Source organism: Azolla caroliniana, unplaced genomic scaffold (genome assembly GCF_043228905.1).
Source record: "Azolla caroliniana isolate FFs.n. ecotype wild unplaced genomic scaffold, voAzoCaro1.0.p SCAF_153, whole genome shotgun sequence".
Taxonomy (NCBI): Eukaryota; Viridiplantae; Streptophyta; class Polypodiopsida; order Salviniales; family Salviniaceae; genus Azolla; species Azolla caroliniana.
Genome location: NW_028230588.1, coordinates 18,914 through 45,934, shown reverse-complemented (window position 1 = coordinate 45,934; position 27,021 = coordinate 18,914). Strand labels below are relative to the sequence as shown.

The 27,021-nt window shown below is 38.5% G+C and overlaps 5 protein-coding genes across 5 annotated transcripts; 2 read left to right on the top strand and 3 right to left on the bottom strand.

Moving 5' to 3' along the window:
* Positions 1 to 3,722: 3,722 nt before the first annotated feature.
* On the top strand, positions 3,723 to 8,414 carry LOC147848996 (putative serine/threonine-protein kinase At1g01540). Its single transcript, XM_087337882.1, has 7 exons — positions 3,723 to 5,422; positions 5,583 to 5,687; positions 5,999 to 6,121; positions 6,664 to 6,834; positions 6,926 to 7,055; positions 7,144 to 7,353; positions 7,617 to 8,414. Exons 1-7 carry the CDS (start codon positions 4,671 to 4,673, stop codon positions 7,854 to 7,856), a joined length of 1,731 nt encoding a protein of 576 aa, XP_087194008.1. The 5' UTR covers positions 3,723 to 4,670; the 3' UTR covers positions 7,857 to 8,414.
* Positions 8,415 to 9,736: 1,322 nt separating this feature from the next.
* LOC147848995 (uncharacterized) lies at positions 9,737 to 11,538 on the bottom strand. The gene is made up of 4 exons (XM_087337883.1): positions 10,938 to 11,538; positions 10,543 to 10,862; positions 10,267 to 10,429; positions 9,737 to 10,170 (listed from the first exon to the last, which is right to left on the bottom strand). The coding sequence occupies exons 1-4, from the start codon at positions 11,536 to 11,538 to the stop codon at positions 10,016 to 10,018; spliced, it is 1,239 nt and encodes a 412-aa protein (XP_087194009.1). The 3' UTR covers positions 9,737 to 10,015.
* Positions 11,539 to 14,216: 2,678 nt separating this feature from the next.
* Positions 14,217 to 14,925, top strand: LOC147848994 (plastocyanin-like). The gene has a single exon (XM_087337884.1). It carries the CDS (start codon positions 14,287 to 14,289, stop codon positions 14,842 to 14,844), a length of 558 nt encoding a protein of 185 aa, XP_087194010.1. The 5' UTR covers positions 14,217 to 14,286; the 3' UTR covers positions 14,845 to 14,925.
* A 2,152-nt stretch (positions 14,926 to 17,077) lies between these two features.
* Positions 17,078 to 21,237, bottom strand: LOC147848993 (phosphoserine phosphatase, chloroplastic-like). Its single transcript, XM_087337887.1, has 7 exons — positions 20,941 to 21,237; positions 18,992 to 19,124; positions 18,805 to 18,912; positions 18,418 to 18,511; positions 17,740 to 17,889; positions 17,566 to 17,619; positions 17,078 to 17,401 (listed from the first exon to the last, which is right to left on the bottom strand). Exons 1-7 carry the CDS (start codon positions 21,191 to 21,193, stop codon positions 17,276 to 17,278), a joined length of 918 nt encoding a protein of 305 aa, XP_087194013.1. The 5' UTR covers positions 21,194 to 21,237; the 3' UTR covers positions 17,078 to 17,275.
* Positions 21,238 to 22,624: 1,387 nt separating this feature from the next.
* LOC147848992 (scarecrow-like protein 18) lies at positions 22,625 to 25,827 on the bottom strand. The gene has a single exon (XM_087337886.1). It carries the CDS (start codon positions 24,563 to 24,565, stop codon positions 22,766 to 22,768), a length of 1,800 nt encoding a protein of 599 aa, XP_087194012.1. The 5' UTR covers positions 24,566 to 25,827; the 3' UTR covers positions 22,625 to 22,765.
* Positions 25,828 to 27,021: the final 1,194 nt, after the last annotated feature.

The following is a 27,021-nucleotide window of genomic DNA, read 5'->3' as shown; positions in this document are numbered from 1 at the left end:
TTGGAAAAGAAAATTGAATTAGCAATCCTTCCAATTGAGCTCTATAGGCACTTTGTCCAAGGAGTTACCTCTATGTGGTGACTATAGTCTTATAACACCTTACAGGGTTTAAGTTGCTATAAGATCCTCACTACATGTACAAAAACAAAAAGAACAGAATGAAAATAATATTTCAAAGGGAATGTAGCCTAGACAATTATGTAAACAAAATGCACTTATCTCGAGAAAAAGGTCAAATATTTTTATAAGAAATGTCCAATTATGTTTGATAAAACACTGACAAATCTTTTTCGTCCTGAAATTCAGACCATACTTTTACTTTTTGAATGATGTCACTTGAACAATAGATTGCCTTTTTAGAGAGACAATTATAAATACAATCATTAGTGTTAACAAGTTTGCACATGCATATACCCAACTTATATTACTTCTATACCATAATATGTAGAAAGGACATTGGAGTATCTAGAGGACATACAACACTCCATTCATATTCCAAGTACTTATGCATTGGTATTCCTTTGAATGGGCACCATGCACCTTTATTACAATTAAAAAAATGTCTAAAGCGCATTTTTCTGTGCATAGCAATTGAAATGCACAAAAAAACATGTGAATGGTTAATATAGCCAAATTGCGTACCAATCTTGATCATGGGGGTATCTCATGGATGTTGAAGTCATAGTCAAGCATTTTGTATTGTTGTAACTTGTATTGTGTGAACCCATTAAATGTCCGTTACTGGGGATAGAAAGCAAATGTCAAGCTATATATATGTTTGTTCAATGGACATACAAGCTCGAGCAATGGTTTCAAGAATACATATTTTCTAAATCACAATGTTCGTGTTGTTGATTAGGAATTTGAATAAGCCCTTTGAGATGTAGACGCATGTCAATGATGTTATGATAAGTGTTGCTATTTATCAAGTTAAATTGGGCTATAACATAGGAAAGTTGAAAGCTCACGAATGCTTAAAACACCATCCTAGAAAAATAATAGTTTGCCTTCATTATCAAAAAAAGAAAAAGACGTCGTTATTTATATGGCTCCAAGTTCATAGTTTAGGTAGTTCAACGTTCACTTAAATATCGTTGTGATTAGACCTTCATGATCATAAGGCTTGTTGGGGATGAACTCGCACAAAGTCCCATTCAGTGATTTCTTATCTTGGGTGCCCCATAGCTGAATTGTATAGGTTAATCTCTTTCCACATAAAAATACAATTATATGCATATTCATTGTGACACATGAAATAGGCAAGTTTCTACATAAGTTTCATACATCCAATTTCATAGTTGTAATATACTCGAATGCATAGGCAAGCATTCTTTTCCCTACGAATGCGTATGTTAACAAAACATTCTTATGGTTTTTTTATACTTTTTACCTTAAATTTCTTACCTTTTAAAAAGTTACCTTATAATAAATAATGAATACAAAATTATGGTATTTACCATACTTCGAGGGCTTTTATCAAATACTCGGATGATCGAAACATTCCCGAATGCCAATGCACGTATGGTACATATTGTTCATACTATGCATCAAAATACTATCCTCATTAAACACCCACACAAGTTGATTGGGAAGAAAATGTTATTGAGAAGCAATATAGTTTATCTAGGGTGTCATTTATTTTGATGTTGCACTTATTCCAAGATAGAATTTTACTTCAAACATATTAATAACCAATCAAATAGTTAAATTGCACCAACTATGAACAAGCATTGTCCTCGAGAACCGATAACTAGTTCACCACCATCTTAAGGGGCTCATAAATGTGGATTGTGTATCTATTCATGCTCGAACCTTTAAAGGATAAAAAAATTCAATATCGTTAGAGCTTGTATTCCGTCGAATCCGTTCATGATGTAAGTTGTAACCATGCATGGTTTCCCAAGGACTTGATGTGTCTCCTATGCAGTGTACAACAACATCATGTTGGAAGTACCTTAGAATTTGTACGTCCATGTGTCATAAGAATTGACAATATTTTTGTCATCCATATGATCATCAAATTAAAATTAATATTTCATTGGTGGTACCATGACATGGTTTAGCATGTGTTGAAGATCGAATCTCAATTGGCCCTCTTGATACAACTTTGTGTTATGAGCATAACAACCCATGGTTTGTGGACTTGCTAACAAATCATTTTATATGTAAATTGGTGAGCAAAAATTCAAAATATTTTAATCGGTCCCAATGTACAAACCTAACTACTTAATACTATGCCATACATATGTTCCAAAAACTAGATTTGTTTTTTCAAAACTTTTATATTATATCAACCACTATAGATCTTGATCCTGTATGATGCAAAAAAGTCCTTGATGCACTACGAGAGTGTGCATGGGACACATGCTGGTGACTTCCTTGAGACAATGGGACAAATGACATGAACACGGTACTTTTCTGGTGAAGTCTTTTGAGATTTGTGCTTGTTTTCAATAAAAAGTATTTGTGTGTATAAAACTCTATCTAATGTCATCGAATTGATTTACTAACAAAATTTCAAAATTTCAAGGTTTTTATTCTAAAATATATGAAAGTGTGATGATATATCACCTTCAATATCAAATACATAACATTTTTAATCGACAATATATTCTCACTTGGCTGGTTTGACACCTTACAAACATGGTGAGAATCAATCAACATTCCAACAAACTTTCATTGACGTGAGAGCAACCACACACACATGAGAGAAAAAAGTAGCAAACTCTTCGAGGCCTTCAAATATTTTCCTACCATAGTATCCCACATGTAAAGGTGTCATGCCATTTTGCCTCAAATGATGATGGGCCAAATAAATGATTTATGATATAAAAATGATGGAGGCTCACTCAAGCAATCGAGGGCTGATTGTAGCCCACCCAACTTTACTGTGTGTATGATGGTTCCACCATAGTGGTAAGTAACTAAATAGGAAAAACAAACACACTCTGGTATTGTATCACAACGATTGATAATTTGGGTGAGGCTATGGTGCTGTGAAAGAGCATGGAAGGAAGGGACCCCCCCCCTCCCCCCCCTATTACTTAAGTCATTGGCATATTAGCATTGGGGGGGGGTGTGTTAAGATGGCATTACGAGATTGCTCTCACTTAAGGAGTTGGAGAGAAGGAAAGGAGGTGAAAGAACAACATGGGTGGGATAGAAGAGACAAATAATGCGTGATGGGTAGAGATAAGGCCGGGAAGGGGATGTGTTTGGGCCATTTGGGATTGGTTTTGGGCGGGGGTTTGGACAAAGCAAATCGTATTTATTATATAAATCGTGTGGATGTTGTTGGTTTGGCCTTCCTTCCTTAATCGCGACCGCTAAAGATAAACTAGCCCCCCTTCCCAATTCATTTTTAGTCTCCCAAATTTGGCCAGCTCTAAATTAATTTTAAAAACCTATTGTGTATGTACATATGTGGACCCTGCCACGTGGACATATTATCGCTATAGGCTCCTTCTTGTCTCCAGCTCATCCTTGCCTGTTTTTTTATTTTTTATTTTTTTTACTTTTCTTATTGCTTTCTGCTTTTTTGCTTTTCGGCCTTTTTTGCATTTCTTGTCATATCTTCGTCGTCTTCTTCATCGCCATCGCCAACGCCAAATCCTTCACATCTGTCTCTCTTTCTCTCTCTCTCTCTCTCTCAGACAAGCACGATTGATCAGCACGTTCTTGATTCAATTCATCTCAGGTACTGATCTATGCTTCTTCGTTTTCTTCTCTCCTTTGGACCGTGATAGTCATCGCTGTCTCTGGGATGGATTTTCAGAAAACAAAACCCTAAAAGTTATTCCTAGGTTGATTGAATCTCTTGTCGCCATAGTATATGTTCACCAAATAGAAACTTTTTCTGTCAGATATGCAAGAAATGTAGCTCTAGAAATGCAAAAAATGACTGCCGACCTCTCGAACGCCATTGTTACAGAAGACCTAAAATTTCTAAGAGTTCGATCAAGTTTCTTCGTGGACGATACATTCTTCAGGTGAAAGTCGTTTTCTGTTAGGATTTCAGTGCAGTATAGAAACAAATCATTTCCGTAGATCTATATAGAAAGGCAACCGATTCGTCATTGCTGCTTCCAGGAAACCTTATTTTCCTAAGAGGTCGGTACCTCCTCTCGGAATATATACTCAGCAGATGAAAAACGTTTTTCTAAAAAGTTTCGTTAACCATGAAAAGTTCACTTTTCGCTTTCAGTTATCCTGGACGTCTCTAGTAAAGTTTTTCCCTTCGCCATTGTTGGTTGCAGAAAACTCTAAAATTTCCACCACAGATTGACATTTTTTCTTTAGATGTCTGGCTCTCACTCTAAAAACGTTTTCTGTTAGGATTTCTCTGTAGTATCAGAAAGGCATAACATTCCTACAGATCTAGGCAAGGTGATCAGATCTCTGTCAAAGTCACCACTGCTTTTTGTGGAAAACCCTAAAATTCATTCGAAAATTCCTTCACCATTATCGCAGAAAAAAATCATCATAAAATCGATCATCTCTCCTTTGGATTTTTCATCAGCGAGTGAATCGAATTTTAGGGTAAAGTATCAGGACAGCATCAGGGGTGCAAACTTCCTGCAGATCTATCATGTACTTATAGCAAAGTGGATTTCTTGCCTTTACAAATGTGGCTTTAGAGCTCAAAAGCTTTTCGAACTTGCAAGAAGACAATGGATTTTCTCAGTAATGAACTTTCCAAGAGTACAATTGTCTTTGGCTTGAAGCTATGGGTTGTCATAGGAATCGCAGTGGGAGCTCTTATTGTTCTCATATTGTTTTGTCTCTCCATATGTCTAGCATCGAGGAAGAAATCCTCGCAAAATAAGAAACATGGTAGCTTCATGGTATCCAAGACTTCTAATGTAAATGGACTGATGAATGATCGTGCTAGGCAATCTACTCCTCCTCCTTATCGTGTTTTGAATAGATCCAACAACAGTGCACTGGGGAAAAACAACTCAGAAACAGAGAATGAGGTCATTGTAGACGCTCTACAACGAGATAGTAGTTTGGACAGAGTAGAGAAACAGCAAGAAAACAGAACTCTTGAGAGAACTAGGCAAGCAGCAAGGCAACAAGAAGAAACCAGGATGGAGATGGCAAATCGTGTGCGTTTACCTCCTGTGGAGAAAGGTGTAGTGGAAGGAGAGAGGAGAGGTCCTCATCATTCACACGAAAGAGGGTCCAGTGCTAGTAATGATTCTCGATCTACAGATTCACCTTCATCAGCACCTACAGGTATATCTGTGCCCGAGGTTTCTCACCTTGGATGGGGTCATTGGTACACATTACGTGAGCTTGAGGCGGCAACAGATTCTTTCTCTGATACAAATGTGCTGGGTGAGGGTGGTTATGGCATTGTTTACTTAGGCCACTTGCCTGATGGAACTCGCATTGCCGTGAAAAACCTTCTAAACAATAGGTATGCTTTTCTGAACCATATCTCCAAATCATCTATTGCATTTCACTGGTGCAATCTGCATCAGATTCAGAAATGTACATCAGAACTTGGAATTCTAAAAGATGTGCCCAAGATGGTTGAAATGTTTTGTACTGAATTCTGATGTCATTCACAATCACAGAGGACAAGCAGAAAGAGAATTTAAAATAGAAGTGGAGGCAATCGGACGTGTGAGGCATAAAAATCTTGTCCGGCTTATTGGTTACTGCATGGAGGGATCTCAGAGGTGATTATTTCTTTTTTTATTTCTGAATTTGAAGATAACACCAAATACTTGTACAATTTGTCAATGCTGATTGATTCAGAACCTTCAGAGATACTTGAACTGTTGTAACTTGAATAGGATGAATGAAGTGGTCTTTAATTGGTTATTTGTCTTTTTCAAAAGCGTCCTTTTCCTTTAATGGTGATTATTGGATGTATTTACTTTGTTGCATTTTAGAAAATTACGATCGTGGGGTTAACTTGATTATTTACGTAGCTTCATCTATAGTATTGCTCTTTCTGATTGAGAATATTTTCCTTTGTGTTGTTCAGGATGCTGGTTTATGAATATGTTGACAATGGAAATTTGGACCAGTGGCTACATGGTCCATTAGGAGATCTGCCACCATTGTCTTGGGAGAAGCGAATGAAGATTATTCTTGGTACTGCAAAAGGGTATTTATTAAAACTCTCATATCACTCAAACTTCCATTTCTCGTATTTTCTTGTGTGAGTCTGTGTTTTATGTTGACATTTTCTGTATTGCAAGATTTTGATGTTTCATGCATATATGTTGATCTATTATATCTGTACTAGAATGCCATTCCTTGGTTATGTCCTAATTTTTAGCTTTTGTACTCAAAACATTGCAAATATTCTGTCTATAAATAAAACAAAGTGCGTAGCAGAATGTGATGCACTGCCTCTTATTCACTAAATTATGAATTATAAATAAGATAGAGGGTAAAGAAAGAATAATGAATAATATATCACAGTGAAACAATCCATTTTCCTTTACAAATTGTGTAGCTATTAATATAAAAAACATGACCATTTAGAAAAAGGTTTACAAAAGCCTTCCATACTAAACTTTTCAAAATTTGTTATTCCAAATATGCTGATATATGTTATGATTATCATTCAACTTTTTTGTATATTGAATCTTTAAAATCAATTCAATGTTTTTAGAGAGAGAGAGAGAGAACGATAAACTACAGGTTGGCTTATTTGCATGAGGGCTTGGAACCCAAAGTTGTACATCGTGATGTGAAATCCAGCAATATTTTAATAGACAGCCAATGGAATGCGAAAGTTGCCGATTTTGGGCTTGCCAAGCTTTTAGGAACAGGAAATAGCCATGTTACAACAAGAGTCATGGGAACTTTTGGGTGAGTGTACATGGCTTTGAAGTGAGCTTCTCTTTTTTTTAACACGCGACAAATCTCATTTATTTGTTTGTTGTAAATTTCTTCTTTGAAGCTATGTTGCTCCAGAGTATGCCCTTACTGGTATGTTAACTGAGAAAAGCGATGTGTATAGCTACGGAGTCCTCCTTATGGAGTTGGTGACAGGAAGAGTTCCTGTTGATTTTAGTAGGCCAGCTGGAGAGGTAAGTGAGATTTCTTAACTAGGTACTTTATCAGTAACAGCTATACAAACCTCTTTAAATTAATATCCTTATTTTGTGCTCTTCCTAGGTAAATTTGGTTGACTGGCTGAAAGCAATGGTCGGTAACCACCACTCTGAAGAAGTTGTAGATCCAAAGATGGAGCAGAAGCCATCACCAAGAGTTCTCAAAAGAGCATTACTTGTAGCTCTACGATGTGTTGATCCTGATGCGCCGAAACGGCCCAAAATGGGCCAAGTAGTTCACATGCTTGAGGCTGATGACAATCCTTTTCGTGAGGTATTATAATATTGATGTAAGCAGATTCTATTTAGGGAAAAGCACCAAGATATCCCTGAGTTTTGGGTGCCAGAATACCTTGTAAGATTCTAAATTCTCCAGAATACTACAGGGGTATTCTGGAAAATTCAGAAACTTACGAGTTACTGTGAGAAATACCCAGCAAGTGTATTTTGGTGTTTTGCCCGTCTATATGTTTGTGTTTAGCTACCATGTTTGAAACTACCTAAAAAGATCTTTGTTCATGCATTATAATGTTAAAGGAACGGAAGAATAATGTTCGGGAGACATCGCGACAAAGGAATGGATCCCATTTTCAAGTGGCATCTGAAAACCAAAGCATTCCTAAAGAAAGTTCTCCATACATGGCAGCAGGTCATAGGGATGCAGATCCACAAAGGACAGTCATAAAGAATGGAAAAGGGAAGATGTCAGCTGAGGATGAGGAAGAAGGCATTAGCTCGTTGAGCAATGGGGATTTCATATCAAGACGGCGGAGATGAAGGAATCACATGCTGATGGGACTTGGTAATGCTTATTTAAAGAAAGGATTGAAATGCGGATAGGAATTGTGTTGGGCTTCATTAACAAAGGATGGAAGATGCTCATAGTAATTGCTGAGCTTGATTGAAAAAGGATCAAAATGCTGATAGTATCGGGGCTTCATTGAGGATGGATCAAAATGTTGATAAGGATTGGTGGGCTTCTCTGAGAATAAGTCAAAATGCTGGGCTAATTTGCGAAAGGCACTTGGCTTCCTCAACCTTCTAGAATTTAAGGATTCCATCACATCCTTGAGAATTTTTTTTTCATAGTGCATGCACCTCACATGCACTCTTAACACCTTACCGTCAATCATGGCTTCTAATCAAGAGGTATTTTGGGACCCTTAATTCTTTTATGTGTTTGGAAATGTGGTTTGCCAGGCAATATGTAATTTGTTGATGTCTCAAGCAGGCTCAGGTTATATTATAATGTTTGTTGTCTATCAACCAGTGTACTGTCCAAAAACTCTTCAAAACTATTGCGACAGTTTTTAGCAATGATACCATGTTTTCTTATTGTCCTTTCTTATTAAATTTCTGATAAACTAGCCAAGAATGTGTGTTAGATCCAATGCCCTTTTCAAATAATCGAAATCTTGCATGTTGTCATTGATATGAGATGACATTTAAATTGTATTTCATTCCCTCGTTGATATGTGATGGCAAATTTAAGTTAATGAATTGGTTCCACATTATATATATATTTCTTTTGAAGGACGCATGCATTAAGAACATAAGTTTTAATTCTATCAAGAACTTAAGTTTTGAGGTCTTATTATATTAAAAGAGGTAGACGTGGTTTGGAGTACATAGATTTGTTTCCGCAGCCATTTTCTTACACAAGACCGGCTTGGGAAAAATATTTTGTATGTTGTAGTTATGAGTTTTTTAAAAACTAATGGAAGGATATTTTGTTTTAGAAAAAACAAAAGAGGTACACTTGAAATTGATAAAAAAGCTCAGAGTGAGAGGAGGTGACTGCTCACTGTATACAGTCAACAGAAACCAATGTCTTATACTATTTTAAGATACAAACATGGCATTGATAGAAGAGCTCACACGATCAACAGATGATTGAAGTTACATGCTTTGATTATCAGTTGGGAATGGTTTGATCATAACCAGGTCTTATTTCACTTGTCATAATCAATAGTGGTGATCATGAGATGATTGAAGGGAGTTGGATGATCTACAACGACAGACAGTGCATATGCCATGCCCTGTAGCCATTTAGTTAAGAGATCACATCACTGTCAAACAAGTTTCTATATTACAAATTTACAATTAGTTAAAAATATATCTTCAATTACGAAGACACTGGGCATATTTTGGAGAAGCAACATTTTAAACTTTCTTGGAAAAGAAATTGTAGAATCTCACAAATTTTTTATGTATAATTAGTGTACTGTATTCTTTATGGAAACAAGCAGGGGGGACCTTTTCCTTGGGTAGACCGTAGGCAGATTTTAATTTTACCAATTTTTTATTTATCAAGTGTTACTATCGCATTTAGCTAATTACGTGAATTTTCTTAAATCCCTAACACTTGTATTTCATTAACCTCCATCCTTAACAAGTCCACTCTTCAATAGAGTGACTCACCATGGTAAACAAGACAATGTGAGATTGTGCTACAACCACATAGACAATTTTATGACCTGAACCCTAACCATACAAATTCATGTTGCAAAGACTGATGAAATAGCCAATGTTCATTTACTGATAGTAATTGGTCTTCAAGATGTGGAAACTTTTTCACCTTGTAACATCAATGAAGTAACACGTAGATTTGAAGAATCTACTATCCAGTAGTTCTTAGTAAGGAGTCAGGACGTTAATGTAAAAAGAGGTACATCCTTCTTGTAGAGAGGTACATAAGGGCAAGGGTAGACATTTCAAATGAAATCCTTTGGATCCCCAAACACTGGGACTGGGACAGAGTGTGGTGGATAGCAAAAAGAGTACGGGGATCAGATCATATACAATGAGAAATACCGAGAGCTATTCTGATCCCAATCCTACCAAAAGATTGTGAAAGTTGTTCGTTGACACTTACATTGAGAGCATATAGATGGTTACAAAACTACCGGGAGGAGGAGGAGGAGGAGGAGGAAGGGCTAGGCTTGAGATAAGGGCCGATAGTCGGAAGTGGATCTCGGTGCAAACCAAGGGATCCAACCCTTCTTGTACAAGATAATGACAATAGCTCCCACCACCAAGAGAGCGAGGATGATGATGAGTGCGATGAGGCCACCGTTGGCACCACTAGTGCCTGTAAGACAAGGAAACATCATTAGTAGTGTGAAATGGGGTGAATTGGGAGATGGATACAAGAAAGAAAAAAAAAGTGCGTGAGTACGGGGGTTACCTCGGCTAAAGGACAGGGTGTACGTGGAGGGCTGATAACCGTTGGACGCTAAGTCGATGAGAACTGTGGACGTTTCTCCGGGCTGCCCAACTGCCAACTGAGAGCTGGTCTCTCCGCTTTTGATGGCCGTCCCATTCACGCTCAGAAGGTAACCGGCAGCAACCTGGAATTCCCCGCCCCCCCAAAGTTCCAACCACATTGGACGGTTAAAAGAAAACTGGGGAATGATGTTTTTGGAAGGACAAGTCAGAACTACAAATTCTATTAAATTGTTACCACATCCTCGGGTACAAGCGGGGTGACAGTGACGGAGCTGACGTCGGCGTCGACGGCGACGGCGTAGTTGAGAATGGACGGGCTAAAGTCGGGGGAGAGGGATCCAGCGGAGACGGAGAGGGAGGCGAGCAGAGCGAATGGGGCGGGAGGAGGCGGAGACGGGGGTGGAGGTGGAGGAGGAGAAGGTGGCGGAGGAGGAGATGGAGGCGGAGGCGGGGGAGAAGGCGGAGGAGGAGATGGAGGTGGAGGTGGAGGAGAAGGCGGAGGAGGAGATGGAGGTGGAGGTGGAGGTGGAGGAGAAGGCGGAGGAGGAGATGGAGGTGGAGGTGGAGGAGATGGCGGCGGAGGAGAAGGAGGTGGAGGAGAAGGCGGCGGAGGAGATGGAGGTGGAGGAGAAGGCGGTGGGGGAGAAGGAGGCGGTGGAGATGCAGATGGTGGTGGGGGAGAAGGAGGCGGTGGAGATGGAGATGGTGGTGGGGGAGAAGGAGGCGGTGGAGATGGAGATGGTGGTGGGGGAGAAGGAGGCGGTGGAGATGGTGGAGGTGGAGATGGAGGCGGTGGAGATGGAGATGGTGGTGGAGGTGGCGGCGATAGAGAAGGAGGAGGTGGAGAAGGAGGCGGAGGCGGAGGCGAAGCGGGCGGTGGAGAAGAAGAAGAAGAAGAAGAAGAAGATGGTGAGGGAGCTGGAGCCTCATCATCATCATACTCTGCACGTATATCTCCTCCTCCATCTGCCGAGAAACGCCAATACCTACTGCTGCTACTCTCGTGAAGAAGAGTCAGAGGCAGAGGCAGAGGCAGCAGGTGGAGAAGGCCATGGTCGTAGGGAGAGTCGCTCCCAGAGACGAGATGATGATGATGATGATGATGATGATGCTTCTCATCCCGAGAGGAGGATGAGGCGTCGTCTCCGCCACAGCAAGCGGGGGAGCAGACAAGAAGGAGGAAGAGGAAGAGGAATGTGAAGAAGGAGAAAGAGAGCAGAGGAGGAGGCATGGCGGGATTGCCTTCTTCCTTCTTTCTTCCTTCCTTCTTCTTCTTCTTCTTCTTCTTCTTCTAAATTTCTAATGTTCTCCCCGTTCTTTTGAGTGAGTGTGTATTCTGTAGGGCGGGAGATTTTTGGTGGTTCTCGTGTGTGTCCACGTGTGTGAAAAGAAGATGCTGTTGCTGCTTCTTTCTTCTTTTTCTTTAAAGTGCTGGGTTTGTTCGATCTTTAAGTTGTGCTCTTTTTCTTTATTTTTCCCCCACGTGTCAAGTAACAAAATGGTCCCCCCCCCCCCCCACACACGCACTCTTCGTTTCCTTGTCTTCTTCGTCAGACTTTTACATCTGGTGTGTGTGTGTGTGTGTGTCCGGTTTTCATTGAGTGACTGATCTACCGCAAATGGCGACGATGCCATCCTCCCAACATAATTAATATCCAATGGGCCCACCCTAACAAAGATAAACATGTCCTTACGAGACTATCGAAAACCATTCATTACTTCATGCTTCGGTTACTAGACTATCGAAAACCATTTGCATTCTTTAACAAGCCCTTGCCTTGCCTTTGCAACCATTGATCCACCGCGTTTGGGTTAATCAAATTGTTCCTTTGGATTGATCGGTCACAATGCCAACAACTACTTGGTCTTGCATTCATTGAAGAATCCACTTGGAATATTTATATCTCCAAATAACTCTACAACTCCCTCACTCATTGGTAGTTGCGAAATCATCTCCTCCTCTATCGTGGACTTCCAAGAGGAGCGGGTTTAGAAGGTAGAATTCCCAAAGTGTGCACTTCCAATTTGTCGAGGTGGTCACCTAGCTCCCGAGTATCTTTATATGATGGGCATACGCTTTGCAATACTAGATACTTGATTTACAACCAATGTGATTTCTTCATCTTCATGCTCATCCCCAACCTCGAGTTCCATCATAGGTTGGCCATCAAGGATCAAAGACATGTGATAAGGTTTTGGGAGTATCTCATGGAAACGTCATCAATTCAAAAATGGGGTGGGCGAGGCAAAAGGCCAAAAGTTTATTTATAGCAAAGGTTGTCATCACTAGGATTTATCTTAGCTTTGAAATTTGGTGAGGTTGTTTGTCAATTATCAACTTCATCCATATGTCTTTCTTGGGTGTGGATGAGCTTGATGGCCAAATTGTCATAAACCTCCTCAATTATCAACATGTGTTCAACGTGGAAACATTAATGGAAACCATGATCAACAAGTAACAAAGTCATCGTGATTAAAGAATGTAGGGTATTGTTGTAGGTGAAGTCTATGAACACTAAGGCTGACTTAACGAGGTGGTCATCACCAATCAACTTTATCCTTATGCCTTAAAATTTGCGTGGATGACCTTAACAATCATGTTGTGATGAATCTCCTTTAGTACCATGTTGCATTCTTCTATAGAAGGGCCTTTAGAACTAGCAAAGATAACCACATTGATATGTGGATGGAAACCATAATTAGCCAATAATAAGGTCACTTTGATTCAAGAACATAGGGTGTTTGTTGTAGGCAAACCTTTACAAGCAATACAATTTGAATAAAGTTATTTTGTAGAAAACTCACCATGTACCAAACATATTACGCAAGGATCTATTTATTTGTTTTATTTGGTCATCAGTATGAGGAGTTGAAAGAGGAGCTTCTAAAAATGATGGTAGTTTGGTTTAGGTCTCGAGGAGTTGAAAGGGGGACTTCTAAAAATGTAAGATAAATTGTGAACCATGATTCAAAGCAATGTCATTCAAGAGCTCGTGCAAAGGGAACCACATTTATGAGTATTCGGCCTTCCGTTTCTTCACCCAAGATGGATTTAGAGCAATGAATGTAAAATGATTCGTCTTTTTGAATTGATACATTATTGCTTGCCCAAAATCATACCCCCTTAATCAATGGGAAGTTCATACCAAAGTATGCTTAACTAAGGTTGAGTGAGTTGTGGTTGGCTACAAGAGGTGAGCCAATGCAACTCGGGTTATAGAGGGCAAGCATAGAATTGGTTCATCCTATCTTCTAAGGTTCTACATGCTTAGATAGTAGGTTTGCTAGGTGGTTGAAGGTGGCCAACTCCAAAGTGTTGGGTTGGGAGGACAAAAGACAAGAGTGTCCCTATTGCTTGAGCGACCAACTCAAACTGAGATGCACACATAATTAATAGCTTAAATTAACTAACTTACTTAACTATCCTCCAGACCTTGAGCATTTGATTATACTAGACTACCGAGTAGAGGGACAAGAAGAATGAACACAACGCGATACATAAGAAGAACATTACATTAGATAATGAGCTTATTTTTATGACTATTGGACGATCGCCACTTGACATGCCCATGGGACAACTAGTTGGTTTATGCCTCACAATTGGTTGTAGCTTTAACTAAATAAAATATAAGGAAGAACGATGGTGAGAATGGAGCCAAAAAAGTGAGGTGCATGTGTCATGCACCTTTGGATGTCTAGAATTGGCCAAAAATGAACTATGTTCATTGAGTGTTTCCTCATAGAGACGTTTATATAACCGTGGATTCACATAAAGGGGACTTGGAGAGACGGAGCAGAGTTCATGGGCGGGTGGGTATTTCTGAGTTCTTTTGTGCTTCCAAATTTTCGTGGATGAGAGTTTTTCATGATTACAAAATCTTCGGTGTATTAGGTGTGCCCTTTGGGTTGTGATGAAAACTTAAGGGGCATTTAAAAAGATAAAGGAAAACTGAGGGGTATTTCATCGAATTTCTACCCCATGACATTTAATATAACCATGGCTTCTTCACACCAGGCAAGTTTCTCTGTGTTTTCTAGGGTTTGCCCGACATCGATCGCCCTCTCAAGTCGAAGCACAGAGCTACCTCTTGCTTCTCCTCGGGCCTTCCATGGCGGATCAAATATCGGGAGAAGGCTTCAAATCGTATCTTTTCTTCATCCTCTTCGAAATTTGGCTCCCGCAGTGATTTCTCTATCTTCAGCTGTGGCGATCCTTCTGTCTGCGTACCCCTCTCTTGCAGCCACAACGATCAAAATGGGAAGTGATGATGGAAGCCTAAATTTTGTACCTTCTTCCGTGACAGTGTCATCTGGCGAGAAAATAATCTTCTTCAATAACAAAGGTTTTCCACATAACGTGATCTTTCAGAAAGATGGCGTTCCGGAAAGTGTGGAGATAGAGAAGATCTCTCGTTCGGATTATATGAATGAACAGGGAGAGCAATTTGTTGTTGTTCTTACTGAGAAAGGTAATTATAAGTTCTTTTGTGAGCCTCATGCAGCCGCAGGCATGTATGGTGAAATCGTTGTAACTTAATCATATATTTCCGGCTTCTTCTTGATGATGATGGTGCCAGATTTAGCTGATGTGTTACATCATCATTTGACTATGTATATATATATTATTTTCTTTTGTCGATGATCATTCAAGCTTTAGCTATTGTTTTATGTCATCATCCCAATCCATGTGCATATATTTTCTTCTTCTTGATGTTACTGATGATGCAATAAAAATCCATGGATATGCAGATGATGGCGTTGCAAGATTTATTCTTCTATGTAACCCAGAATACATATTGACCAGTGTAGAATCTAGCAAAAATGTTTCAATGCAAGTTATAGCTATAGTTTCCACTAAGTGGTGGTACATCTTATCATAATCGAGGATATAACACTTACTCTTTGTCAAAAACAGAAATTGAATATTTGAAATCTGTTGGATATAGGGCTTTAAGACTCTACTATGTGCATGTTGCTTAGCAAATTCAGTAAAGAGGTGAAATTGTGAATTTCTAAATTAGCAGGATGAATCTGTAGAAGACAATTACACCAAAACATCCTCATGTGTAGGCTATATACCAGATTCTCCTCACAGTACATTTTTGAATATACACCAGGATACCATTGGGCCTGTCAATATGCTAACTCTAGAATGCTGGCAAAGGTTTTATTATCTCAAAGATAAGGTGGTTAACTCCAGAAGACATTGTAAAGGAAAAGATTTACCAAACTCAATCTTAGTAAGCACAAATAGTTTGTCCATGTGTTAAGGAAGCACTTGTGTACCTTATTAATGAAGTTGAACCTCTATGGAATGTTTGTTAGGCACTTTTGTTTTGTATATAACGGCATTGAATCAATGTACCAATTTGTTTTTTTATCAGAGGCCATTTGCTTTTGTCTTGGTTGCATTCTCAATCTTCTTTGTGCTCAACTATTGGTTCATTAATGAGCTGGCTTTTCCCATTATGCATTTTTTGTGTTTAAACCAAGACACAATAGGTTTCACTACCTTAGTGTGTATAAAGCCAAAGGTAGAATGGAGTTTTGAGTAGGTCTTGACCAAAGTCCAATAGTACTCTATTGGCCTTCAAGAAAGATCACCCTTATAAATAATTCTGGACTACATATCCAAAAGTCCAATAATAGATCCACAAGGAACAAAAATAAGCTATCGCAAGTGATAGGCAAACCTAGGATGGGATTAGCTAGAGGAATGGGATTTCCATCATATGAAATAGTCCCAACAAGACAAAGCATTAAAATTTAACTCCACAACCTAATAGCAAGGGTAGTTTGCAACACACAGAGAGGTTAAGGTCGCCCTCTTCTGCTAACAAAAACTAAATGTGTAGCGGCATGCTGAATGGCTAGACATCTATAGCTTGATCTCAAAGTCAAATATTGAACTAGTAGTAAGTCTCAACCCCAAACCTTGACACAACTACTTAGGAATGATTTAAATTGACAATTACAAGTTGGTTATGAACAACTTATTGTCAGGACACCTCAAGGTAACAATAACATAAAGGAAAACTCTAGAATAATCGGATGCTGTAGGAATCCAATCAATTTGAGACTGATTATGTGAGCTTAATTCTCCCAAATGATAAACAATGGGGCCATTGTACAATTGATGCTAGACACAGGAGTTGGGGTTACCATTATCAATTATGATTACAAGAGAGCATTCATAGGGCAGTCCCTAGAATGATCGTTGCTGACATAAACCTAGTAATAGCAATCAGTCTCATCCTAAGGCTAGAAGGATCGGAAGTTTGGATTTGAGCATGGAAGCAATAAAACAAGATGCATAATCATTCCTCATCTTAGAAATTCATGGATGGCACATCAATATTTAAATGACATATAATGCAATATAAATATAAATATTTAATTATAGACAGCACATTTGAAATCATAGAAAATGTTCATTTGGCCAATCAAATATTACATCTGATGTGTGTTTACTGAATTCGTTTGACTGAAGGGCACCCACGACATTGTAATTGTAAGGCCAGATCTTGATAGTAATAGAGCTCACTTATGAGGATTGTAATTTGTGTACAAACTCTACAGTAGACCTCTTGGTATATGACCACGTCTGTGTCAATGAAAGATAGAGTCTCAAGATGTCTTTTCTGTTTGAAATAAAGGTCCAATGTCCTTTCCCAAATACAGGGTGGAGTGGGAGTTAAACTACTACCACACTGACTTGAAGGTAAAAGGAAAATGAATAAATTATTAGTACTTTTATGTGTTCCTTTGAAGGATCAAGAATACAACTTTGATTCATATTGGTGGATTTGATTGTCGGACCACTAAAGGCATGACCGAAAACTAACCTCCAATGTTAAGCATTGCGTGTTATTTGTTAATATAACCTTTACATGAAGTATAAAGGCTTTTAGGGGTATCAAAAACCAATGAAAGAGTTTCTTGTTCTTAGTGTTGAAAATTCAAATGGTCTAGTCTAGAGTGCAGATTAGATCATTAAAGTTGAACACACACCAATCTGATTGTGCTGCAACACTTTCCCGAAACTGAACTCCAGCATAGCATATAAAAATGTTGGCACCACCAGGCTGTCGAGCCTTCAAACCAAAACATAACAGCAAATTGAATTAGTCTTGAATATGTGTAATGTATAAGAGCATGAGATATGACATTAGTTTGGAAGTAAAATATCGAACTACCATCATGCACATCTAATGGTCTATATAAAGTAGATGAAGCAAAGTTAATGAATGGCCATTACCTCAAGGTCTGTTGCTCCATCACCAATCATGACCAACCTGCTGTAGTCAAATTGCTGAACAAGCAAAACATGTATTAGATCATTGTACAAGTGAACGGGTTTTGACTTCACTGTATTCTCCATGAAGTAGGCCATTTTCTAAACTATAGCTTCAAGTGAGAGTGCTGTTCATACCTTCTTAATCTGTGAAATAGCAGCAGCTTTTCCACCACTTCTTGATGTGGGCTCGTTGGCATCAAAACCGGCATAGGCACCATGCTTATCAAAAAGCAACCTGTTGGCAAATATACGCTCATCTGGGATATTCAGAATTTCAGCAACTGGCTGCATGCATCGTAAACGAAATTGCAATCATTAATTATACTATGGATTGTAAAAATTTACACCACATTCTCTACTTTTGAGTGACTGGAAATTGAGAAATGCTATGAAGCAAAATCAAATGATATCTGATGTTTTTTTAAGACTCTGCATTATACACAGAGAAGATAGTCAAAATAAATCTAACACTCACAATTCTTATCAAGAAATTATAAACCTCAAGAGTAATGTGTGAATGTTACGGTTGACACTTGAAAGAAACCACAGTCTATTAAACAGCAAGATTTCATAGTTTCCAAGTTGACACATGGTTGTATTCATATCTTACCAAAAGAAAAGATATCTATACTGCAACAATGCGCAATCCATAGAATGAACATTGCAGATTCATAGATGTAAGATTTGTCATTACCTTAATTTTCTTGCACATCTTAAATTTCAATGTATTCATCGTTGTAATGAACGATCTCTTCGATAATGAGATAAATATTGCTTGTATATAAATTTGGTTGCCCAAAAATAATTACTTACAGCTATTATTTGACGGAAGCCCCCAGATACAAGGTAGACAACCTTTCCTTTTGATTGAAGCTTGTGAAAGAGCTCTTTGATGCCAGGTGTAATTCTGGAAACAAAATTTTATCAGCGAAAGACATGTATTGGCACAGCCAATGCTTCCTGCATTCTAGAAGGTAAAATAACCAACACAAGGCATGATACGACACACTGCCTAACAATAAATCAGGGGAGACAAGCCACTGTATCCATGAACAATATAATTCTGAGAGAAATCTTTTAGGTATGCAGCAAGTAACAGAAACAACACTAAAAATAGCTGAAATAGTTACTGTTTTACAACGAAAAGAGGGTAATGGACACATGCCATGGTACATAATACAGGGACAGTTTAATACTTACTTGGGAGGATTGCTGGCAATAAAATCCTGTAGATGTATTAAAGATGGCTTAAATAAGGACAAGCGGGCAGCTAGTGCTTCTTCAAATGGCACAGTTCCACTCATGGCCCTATTCGAAATATTCAAGATCAAAAACCAATCTCAAAATTGATATAAATTCTGAATAAATTGGTAAAAATAATCAAAACCTGTTTGTCAATGCTGCTACAGCTTCCCCAGCACCACAAAATTCTCCTAGTGCATCAAGACCTTCATCTAAACACACTGTGCTATCAACATCGAAACATACAGCTTCTGCATTCTTCCAAATTTCTAGTACAACTGTAAACAAAGTACATTCCATTATAATGCCTTCCCATGTCATATAAAGTGCAGTCAATAATTGGTGAATGCCAAGGAACGAAGGATGGAATATCTTACAATTGTATTAATTAGTGATTATCGCAATGGATTGCATTCTATAATTATGAGGATTCTCATAATGTGTACATTAAATTAACTCTCTGTTTACACTCAATCTTTGTAGGTAGTGTGTATATATTCAGCTTTACATTTCTCAAACAGCAATAGATCTAAAATTTTGCATCAAAATATTTCTATTAACAATTAAAAGCAAAAACAAAATTTCATGAATCCACAAGGGTCAGCAGGAAAAGATGATTCCCGAAGAAATCTGTAGATATAACAGATAAAGCATCACCTTGTTAGAATTAAATCTCATATTTTTTCCACACTAGAATACAGCTCAGTACCTGATTCAAGAAATGAGAAAATGGCACTTCTATTGAGATCATCCACTGACAGCCTATTCCATCCATGTACATCGCATCATATATGAGTGAATGATTTGTTTTTTCACATTGAGAGACTTCACAAACATACATCACACAAGCCTATGAGATATTCTTTGCCTCCATACCCACTATTCTGATCTATTCTTTTGGGGAATCTCTGGAAGATGATCAACAAGATGTCTAAAATAAACTTCACTCTTAAGTAATCTTTTCTCATACTGTTTTGTCCTCGTATGTGGAAAACCTGCAGAATTTCCTTGAAAATATCCGCATGTCACACATCATTGTTTGCATTCCATGGCTAACACTCTTATGTGAATGCATACGTCTAGTAGAATTTTTTGTAGGATGGATCTTAAAAGTACAAACATACATTACAAACCCTAATCAAGAACCTCTACTAGAAATTCCGGCCTATGCAACATTGTTTGCAAGATCCTTTGGATGATGGATATAAAAAACAAGTCTAATTAAATTTACTCACCCATACCTGATATTGCATTATCTGGGAGAAGGGCTTCTTCTCACACATAGAGAGCCTGCAAGCTCCCTCAAGAATACCAAGACATGCCTGGATTGGCACCAGTATGACATGGAATCATTCCAAACCAATTTGAAACTTTTCACACACATTGCTATTCAAATAATTTTGTTCACCTACACGAGCCACATCTTAATCTTTCTACCTCGAACTTTTCACACACATTGCTATTCGAATAATTTTGTTGACCTACATGAGTCACATTTTATTTACTCTTTCTCGTGAATAAAAATTTGATCCTGGCTCCCGGGATAACGCTATAGCCAATTGTTCAGCACACACATCCCCTTTAGAACTAGCAATGCCATAGCTAATAGCAGACTAACTAGAAATCTACACCAATTAGTTCAATGTCCAATCACTTTTTTTATCAAAATTCAAATCTAAATAAACGCAAAAGAATGGAACTTTTGACAATCTAACAAATTTAACTTGAATGGTCAAACCTGTAGCATTATTTGATTTCCAAAACGTTAAACTACAAAATGAATTAGAATGGAATCGTTCCAGAGATTGTACAGTCACAGTCCAACCAAAAGCAAAAACCATCAACTTTGATCTACAAAATGAAACTACAATGGAAAGTAAAAACTTTGCATAGTCAGTCATCATGAAAATTTGAGGTATATTACCTGTTATAGTAGAACTAGAATTGGACAAGGGATCAACCAGTTAAAGAAATGGTGAAATCGATCAAGATAGTACAAGGTATGATACATTGAATCAAAATAGTGAAGGAAGTGGCATAAATTGAACCAAAATTTATGTGAACGAACGATAAATGGAGATAGCTGATACGCACCTTTGGAAGGAGAAGAGGACGACTGTGCTGAACCGGAATCGTAATCGCTCCTGGTAACGTTCATAACTCGGCCAAGTCGAGGTGCTATGGTGAGGAGAGAAGGAGAGGAAGAGAAGAATGTTTGATTTGATCTTGTTCGCCTCAATGAGGAACAATGCAGATGACGAAATGCTGCTTGAAGACCGAGACTTGGACTCGTTTCTGAAGAAGGGGGAGCAGAAGCAGTGAGGCTCCTGCACAGAAGAGCGTTCATGGCGATGGCCTCTGATGCAGAAGTGGTGAGGAAAGAACGTTTGAATCTCGATTCATCGACGAGGGCATTTGGGAAGCTTTAGGGCCATGCCTCTCTCTCTTCTATCTTTTTCTATTTCTTAAAGTATTATTGTGGGTGTCGTGTGTGCGGCGTGCCTACCTATTGAACTAATTAAACTACTCATGAAAGCAAAAGCTAGGTTACCCCCTTCATAATACTCGAGAGTCAAAAAACTACACATAAGTTATAAGTTATAACACATTACCACATTGGTAGTGAACTGCATCGAACCCATTACCTCCTCACATGTGTCTCTCATTCTCATGCATTGCAGATGTAGTAATAGGCCGGGAGATTTAGGTCACAACATGTTATAATAAAACCCAATGGGTAAGCCTTACGTCTCTCTTAAAAAATACTTCCCTATCTACCAATGTCATATGTTAGTAGCCCCAATCCATCTCCTCGTGCACCTCGTGCAATGTTGGACATAAACTTAAAAGCTTGAGGTACAAGTATCAAGCAGCATTCCACATTAGGGCATCTTTCAACACATGAAAAAGCTAGAGATATTAAACCCATACCATTTCATCTTCTCCCAATGGACTATGGTTGACCAAACAATCATCTAGATTCTAATATAGAAGGTGTTGGATGCTAGAATTAAGTGGTTTTGCAAATAAGTTCAACATTCCACTACTCAGATCCAATTATATAATGACAAATCTTTGTTGATTCTGTCCCGACATAAATTAACGTTGCGTATAGAGAGTGTGGCATCACCAAACATTACCCATACATCTACGAGGGATACTTAGGGGCATAAAACCTCCTGTTAATGGCTGTCATAGTTTACACATTACTCTCGCTACGTGCTCCTCTAATATTATTTATTTATTGTTTAAAAAAAAAACACTACTTCGCATTAGTTAACAAACACGTGCTTCATATATAGTTGCAATACTATTAACACTAAAAGCTCAGCGCAAGTAAAGGACCAGCTACTACGCTAGACCATCGCCCTGGTACATTTTTAGATGTCTGTAACTAACTCACAGTTTACCATCTAACAGCAGCTTGCACTAATCTAAAACAGGTTCCGCATTGAAATGTAATTTCCTTTTCGTCATAGTCGTGTCCATTACCTATTAGGTCGATTTTCTTTCTACTGCATCTAAAATTTATTCAAAGATTTAGTTAGACAGAATTACGTGACCTTTGAGTACTCAGGTAGGAGCCATTGGTTAGACACATAACACCAGTCGGTTAATTGAATTTATAGCAAAATTCATGTGACTAGGTCCATGGTCCGTGATCCCTGATCAGGGTTCATATCCTTCAAACATATCATCATGATCAAACTATCTCAACCACTTTTTTTAAGGTATAGAAGGGGGGAGTATTGTAATACATGATGCATGGGCAATAAAATTGATGAAGAATTAGTGATAGGTCAAAAGTTAGCAAGTACGGAAATTACAGAAAGCGAGGGGTCATGGTCTGAATGTGATCAAATTAAAATTAGTGGCTTGCTCATACAAAGAGATGGTGAAGACTCCTTCGTGATCACATTTATGATGATGACGGGGATTTCCAAGCAGAGACAGTGAAGAGAGGAGTATCTTGCCATCCCAAGGCAAGGCAATGTTGATCCCCACCTGAAGCATTATTATTATTGTAAAACTGTCGGAGACGGTAACCTTCTGAGGGATATCGAAGACGAAGGAGAAGACGTGCCTGCGATATAGCAAACTCACTCAATGGAATCGCCTCAAAACCACGTGAACACAAAGAAGCTCGCCACGATGAGCTACAAGTAAAGCTTTGATAAAGAAGACCATTTCTACAGCCATTATTAAAAGAATTCGGTCCGACTTGGCCATATAATTGGCCAGCATTGTTATCATTCCTATTGTTGTTGCCATGGAGCAGAAGACTGGCAATTTGAGATCTGAGCCACACATTCTCTACGATTGCGCGATGTTGGCATGAGGGAGGCAATGTTGCATCCAAAGACTCAAATATTGCTGAGTAATGCCGGACAGCTTGAGCGAAACGAATCTCAAATGAAGAGGAGCTTGAGAAATCTACTTCTGGCTCGGCTATGGTGACAAGGAAAGGCCGATACCTCATTAGCACATCAGATAACATCATCCATGAAGAACATATAGAAGACAAACAGGAAGAAGGCAAATTTGAAGAAGCAGAAGGAAATAATGAGGTTACACTTTGATCCCCCATGCTATAATTCCATGGCATATCTCCCACTTGCAAAATGCAATTGACAACCATAGTTTCACATTCTTCTTCTTCATCATCATCATCTTCTTCTTCATTTCCACTTCGAAACAAGGGCCGTAGTCGAGGACCATGATGAGCTGATGTAGAGTTGATATTATTATTGACTCCATATTCCAAAACATCATATTCAAAACCTTCAATACCAACTGACTCGGCAAATTTTCTTAATCTTTCCCCAACTTGTTCTAATACTCGTCTCTCTCTCCCACCACCTGTAATTTTAAGGAGCATAGGAGGACCCCCATCTCGCTCAGCCATAGCTTGCATGAATGGCGGCCATTGCAAACCTTGCATTATCTCTATATCAACTACATGAATTCTCTGCTTCCTTTCCACAGCTTCTAAAATGGCTTGGTTGGCAGTGAGGTGTAAGAATCTCAGATATGGTGTTACCTGGTTGAAAGAAAGACTTGCATTTTGAATTCCTTCTTCATCAATATTCTGCATAGCATCCATGGCTATGTTATCTAACCTTGTTGTATTGCCTTCTAATTCGTGCCTCTGCATCCATGATCTATATTCAGCGTTGTAGGTCGACGTCTCTTGTATTCTTGCTGAGAGAACGGCTGTGAATTGTGAGACCATTCTCTGATCTCCTCCATCGCCATTATCTGCAGAAGATTTCTCTTTCAAAACCCGAAGAAGTTCCAAGGATCTTTGCCATCTGCCTTGACAAACTGACATAACACAGTCTGTTAACAGATCTTTCACGTTTAATGCAGCAATATTACCTCCGCCTCCTCCTAGGCCATTAACCTCATCAGAACTTGAAGATTTATTGCCAGAGACAAGATGAAATTGGTCCGTTTCTAGTCTAGCTTCTGGATTGGTTCTTTCCGCTCCTCCTGCTGAACTTGCTTCTGAATCAGAATTTGTGCGCATCTCATCGAAAGCACAGGCTTTGGCTACAATGGTATGATGATCAATGGGTTTACTAATAAAATTACAATTATTATACACAGCTGATGAAGATGATGACGATGATGATCCGCTACGGCTAATCCTATTCTTCTTTTTGGAAGGTGCGATGATACTCACAGATCTGGAAGACAAAAGCAAGGAATGCATCATCTGATCATAAGGCACCCTTTCGTCTACAGAAGTACGCTTATGTCTGTTCTGCAAATACCAGTGCGTATCCAGACATTAAACAGCTACTCTAATCTATTGCTGCTGTTGCATAACTCGTTTTTCTGTTCTCTGTGAATGGGTTTGGATACAATGGCTTTCACAGATCTAGCAGATGATATAAATACTAAAAATTGCATCATCATTATATAGATTATTACTTTCAATTATTACAGAAGCCTCCTGGTTAACAGGTTCATAGTGCTCTTCGTGATGCAATGATATTAATCTCTGATTAGAGAGATGGTTTTCTTCTCCTATGATGCAGGAATATTATTAATAGTAGATCTAAACGATACATACATTAGAACGATAAGTATCATCTGATGACAAGGAGGCTCCTTCCCTTTCGTCTTCTTCTTCGAGAATATTATACCATCAAGGAATGCACCTTCTCATTAGGATAGTCTGCTTTTTGCTGTTTTGCTCTCTTCAAGGTAATATTAGCAAGAAATACATCACCCGATCGTATGATAACGTTCTTCTTGGTAATGTGTTGAATCTTCCAGATTCTTGCACCTTTCCTTTTCTTCTTCTTATTTCTTGCTTCTATTTCTTCGCCTTTTTTATTGCTTTCTTTGTTTTTGCTTCTTCCTTCTTGCCCTGGCTGTGTGCTCAATCTTCTGCACAACAACGTCAGCGATTTTCTCTAGCGGGCTGTTAAATTATTGTCTGTACTCAGATTTGCCTTACATCTCCATACAATTCAGAACTGAACCTTCTACTTTTTTCATGTAGATTATGGCAAAGCTACAGCTATAAACATATACATCATCATATATAGAGATAAATACATACGTAGATGCATATGTATTAGTAGTATATGTATACGGGAGAAGAATGTCTTACTCAGAAGAGAAGCAGAAGATGAAAGAATCCTGTGACGTTAACAAGCAGCCTCTCTTACACATAAATTTGATGCAGAAAAGAAGGTACAATATGAATACTGTACAGAGAAAGAAAGAGGAGAGAGAGGAAGAGAGAGAGAGAGAGACTAGAAAGCAAGAGTTATTGCCCGGATTTGATCTCTTGCCAGTACTACTTAGTAAAGTATTTCTCTTTTCATTTCTTCTCCGATTTTCTTCCTTGTTTATGTGTGATCTCTCTCGCTCTCTCTTTCTATCTCCGACCCAAATCTTTCCAAATTAATGACGCGCGATTTTCCTTTACTTAAATGGTGATAAATTAGATACTTAATAGACATTCAAGAAGGCGCAGTCTGAGAGAGAAAAGCAAAAAGCTTCTTTTCTGATCCTGCATTAAGTCCCCTCTAAAATACTTATTCAATTTGGGAATGCTTCGTGTTTGTATCCGTGTGTGTATGTGTGTGTGAGCCTGCCCGCGCGCCTCTTCTTGGTAAGACAGGGGTGAAAATTTACAAATGAAGTGATAAAATAAAGAAGGGAGTTTCTAAGCTCTTTTACTGAAATAATAAAAGCTAAAAACAAAAAAGCATTCTTGTCATGGCCAAAAAAATAAAAAGTGTAGAAAAGCATAACTTGGTGAAGTGGTTGCTCTGTGTGTGTTTATGTTCGTGTCTGTGTGAAACGCAAAAGTAGAAAAAAAAAAAACGAGACCCTGCACTGCGATGGCTAGTTCTGAAGAAAGAAGGCCCCCATTCATAAAATGATAGGTCATACACCCCGAAAAAGAGAGCTAAAATTCCTTCGCTGAAGCTTACTGTTAGTAGTAAGTTCTACATGGAAGAGCAAAGAAAACGCAAATCCTACTTCTGCCAAGTACAAAAACAGCTCTCTTTTTTTTTGTCGATTTGGGACAACTTAATCATCTACCTCCTCTGAATGTATATAGTTTTGTGAAGTGATTAATTTGAGGAAGGTTGCATGAAAATTATGACTTTTGATTTCAGATAATTTAGAGAGAGAGAGAAAGCCGGGGGTGTGGGCAGAGACAAAGACAGAGATACAGAAAAAGGAGAAGGGGAATGGAAAGCCCGAGAAAAAAAGCACATTCCTGTCCTGTCCTGTCCTGCACAAAGAACAACTCCCCCTTTTTTTAATGAAAACAAATAAAGGAAATTAGCGTACCATTTCAGATATTCCACAAAGGAGAATGAGTGAGAGAGAGAGAGAGTGTGTGTGTGTGTGAGAGATTCCTAATTAATTAGTTGAGCAAAATTTACAAACTCTAGAAAAAGAAAGCGAAAAATAGAAGAGAATCTAATTGTTTTTCTTTATCTGTTATCAATATACAATAATTAGATTTATAATGATGCGGTTTTGTCTTCGAAGAATTAATTAGATTAGGCCCCCCTCCGTGTTTGTAAGTAAAGTAAATTAATTCGGTACATGCCCCTTTCTTTCCCGTCCCCTTCCCCCAACCCTCCACGCCCTGCAAGACAAGAAACATCGTATTTTTCCTTTTTAACTTTTTATTCA

What these genes read in the sequence shown, in the direction of transcription:
- LOC147848994 (XM_087337884.1), top strand. Translation starts at nt 14,287, where the DNA reads ATGACATTTAATATAACCATGGCTTCTTCACACCAGGCAAGTTTCTCT.
- LOC147848995 (XM_087337883.1), bottom strand. Translation starts at nt 11,538, where the DNA reads ATGCCTCCTCCTCTGCTCTCTTTCTCCTTCTTCACATTCCTCTTCCTC. An exon ending in CGCTTGTACCCGAGGATGTG is followed by an intron (nt 10,430 to 10,542) that starts GTAACAATTTAA and finishes GGGGAATTCCAG; the next exon opens with GTTGCTGCCGGTTACCTTCT. An exon ending in CACCCTGTCCTTTAGCCGAG is followed by an intron (nt 10,171 to 10,266) that starts GTAACCCCCGTA and finishes CTTGTCTTACAG; the next exon opens with GCACTAGTGGTGCCAACGGT.
- LOC147848996 (XM_087337882.1), top strand. Translation starts at nt 4,671, where the DNA reads ATGGATTTTCTCAGTAATGAACTTTCCAAGAGTACAATTGTCTTTGGC. An exon ending in ATTCTTGGTACTGCAAAAGG is followed by an intron (nt 6,122 to 6,663) that starts GTATTTATTAAA and finishes GATAAACTACAG; the next exon opens with GTTGGCTTATTTGCATGAGG. An exon ending in AGAGTCATGGGAACTTTTGG is followed by an intron (nt 6,835 to 6,925) that starts GTGAGTGTACAT and finishes TCTTCTTTGAAG; the next exon opens with CTATGTTGCTCCAGAGTATG.
- LOC147848993 (XM_087337887.1), bottom strand. Translation starts at nt 21,193, where the DNA reads ATGAACGCTCTTCTGTGCAGGAGCCTCACTGCTTCTGCTCCCCCTTCT. An exon ending in GTAGCAGCATTGACAAACAG is followed by an intron (nt 18,913 to 18,991) that starts GTTTTGATTATT and finishes TATTTCGAATAG; the next exon opens with GGCCATGAGTGGAACTGTGC. An exon ending in GCTTCCGTCAAATAATAGCT is followed by an intron (nt 17,890 to 18,417) that starts GTAAGTAATTAT and finishes CGATGCATGCAG; the next exon opens with CCAGTTGCTGAAATTCTGAA.
- LOC147848992 (XM_087337886.1), bottom strand. Translation starts at nt 24,565, where the DNA reads ATGATGCATTCCTTGCTTTTGTCTTCCAGATCTGTGAGTATCATCGCA.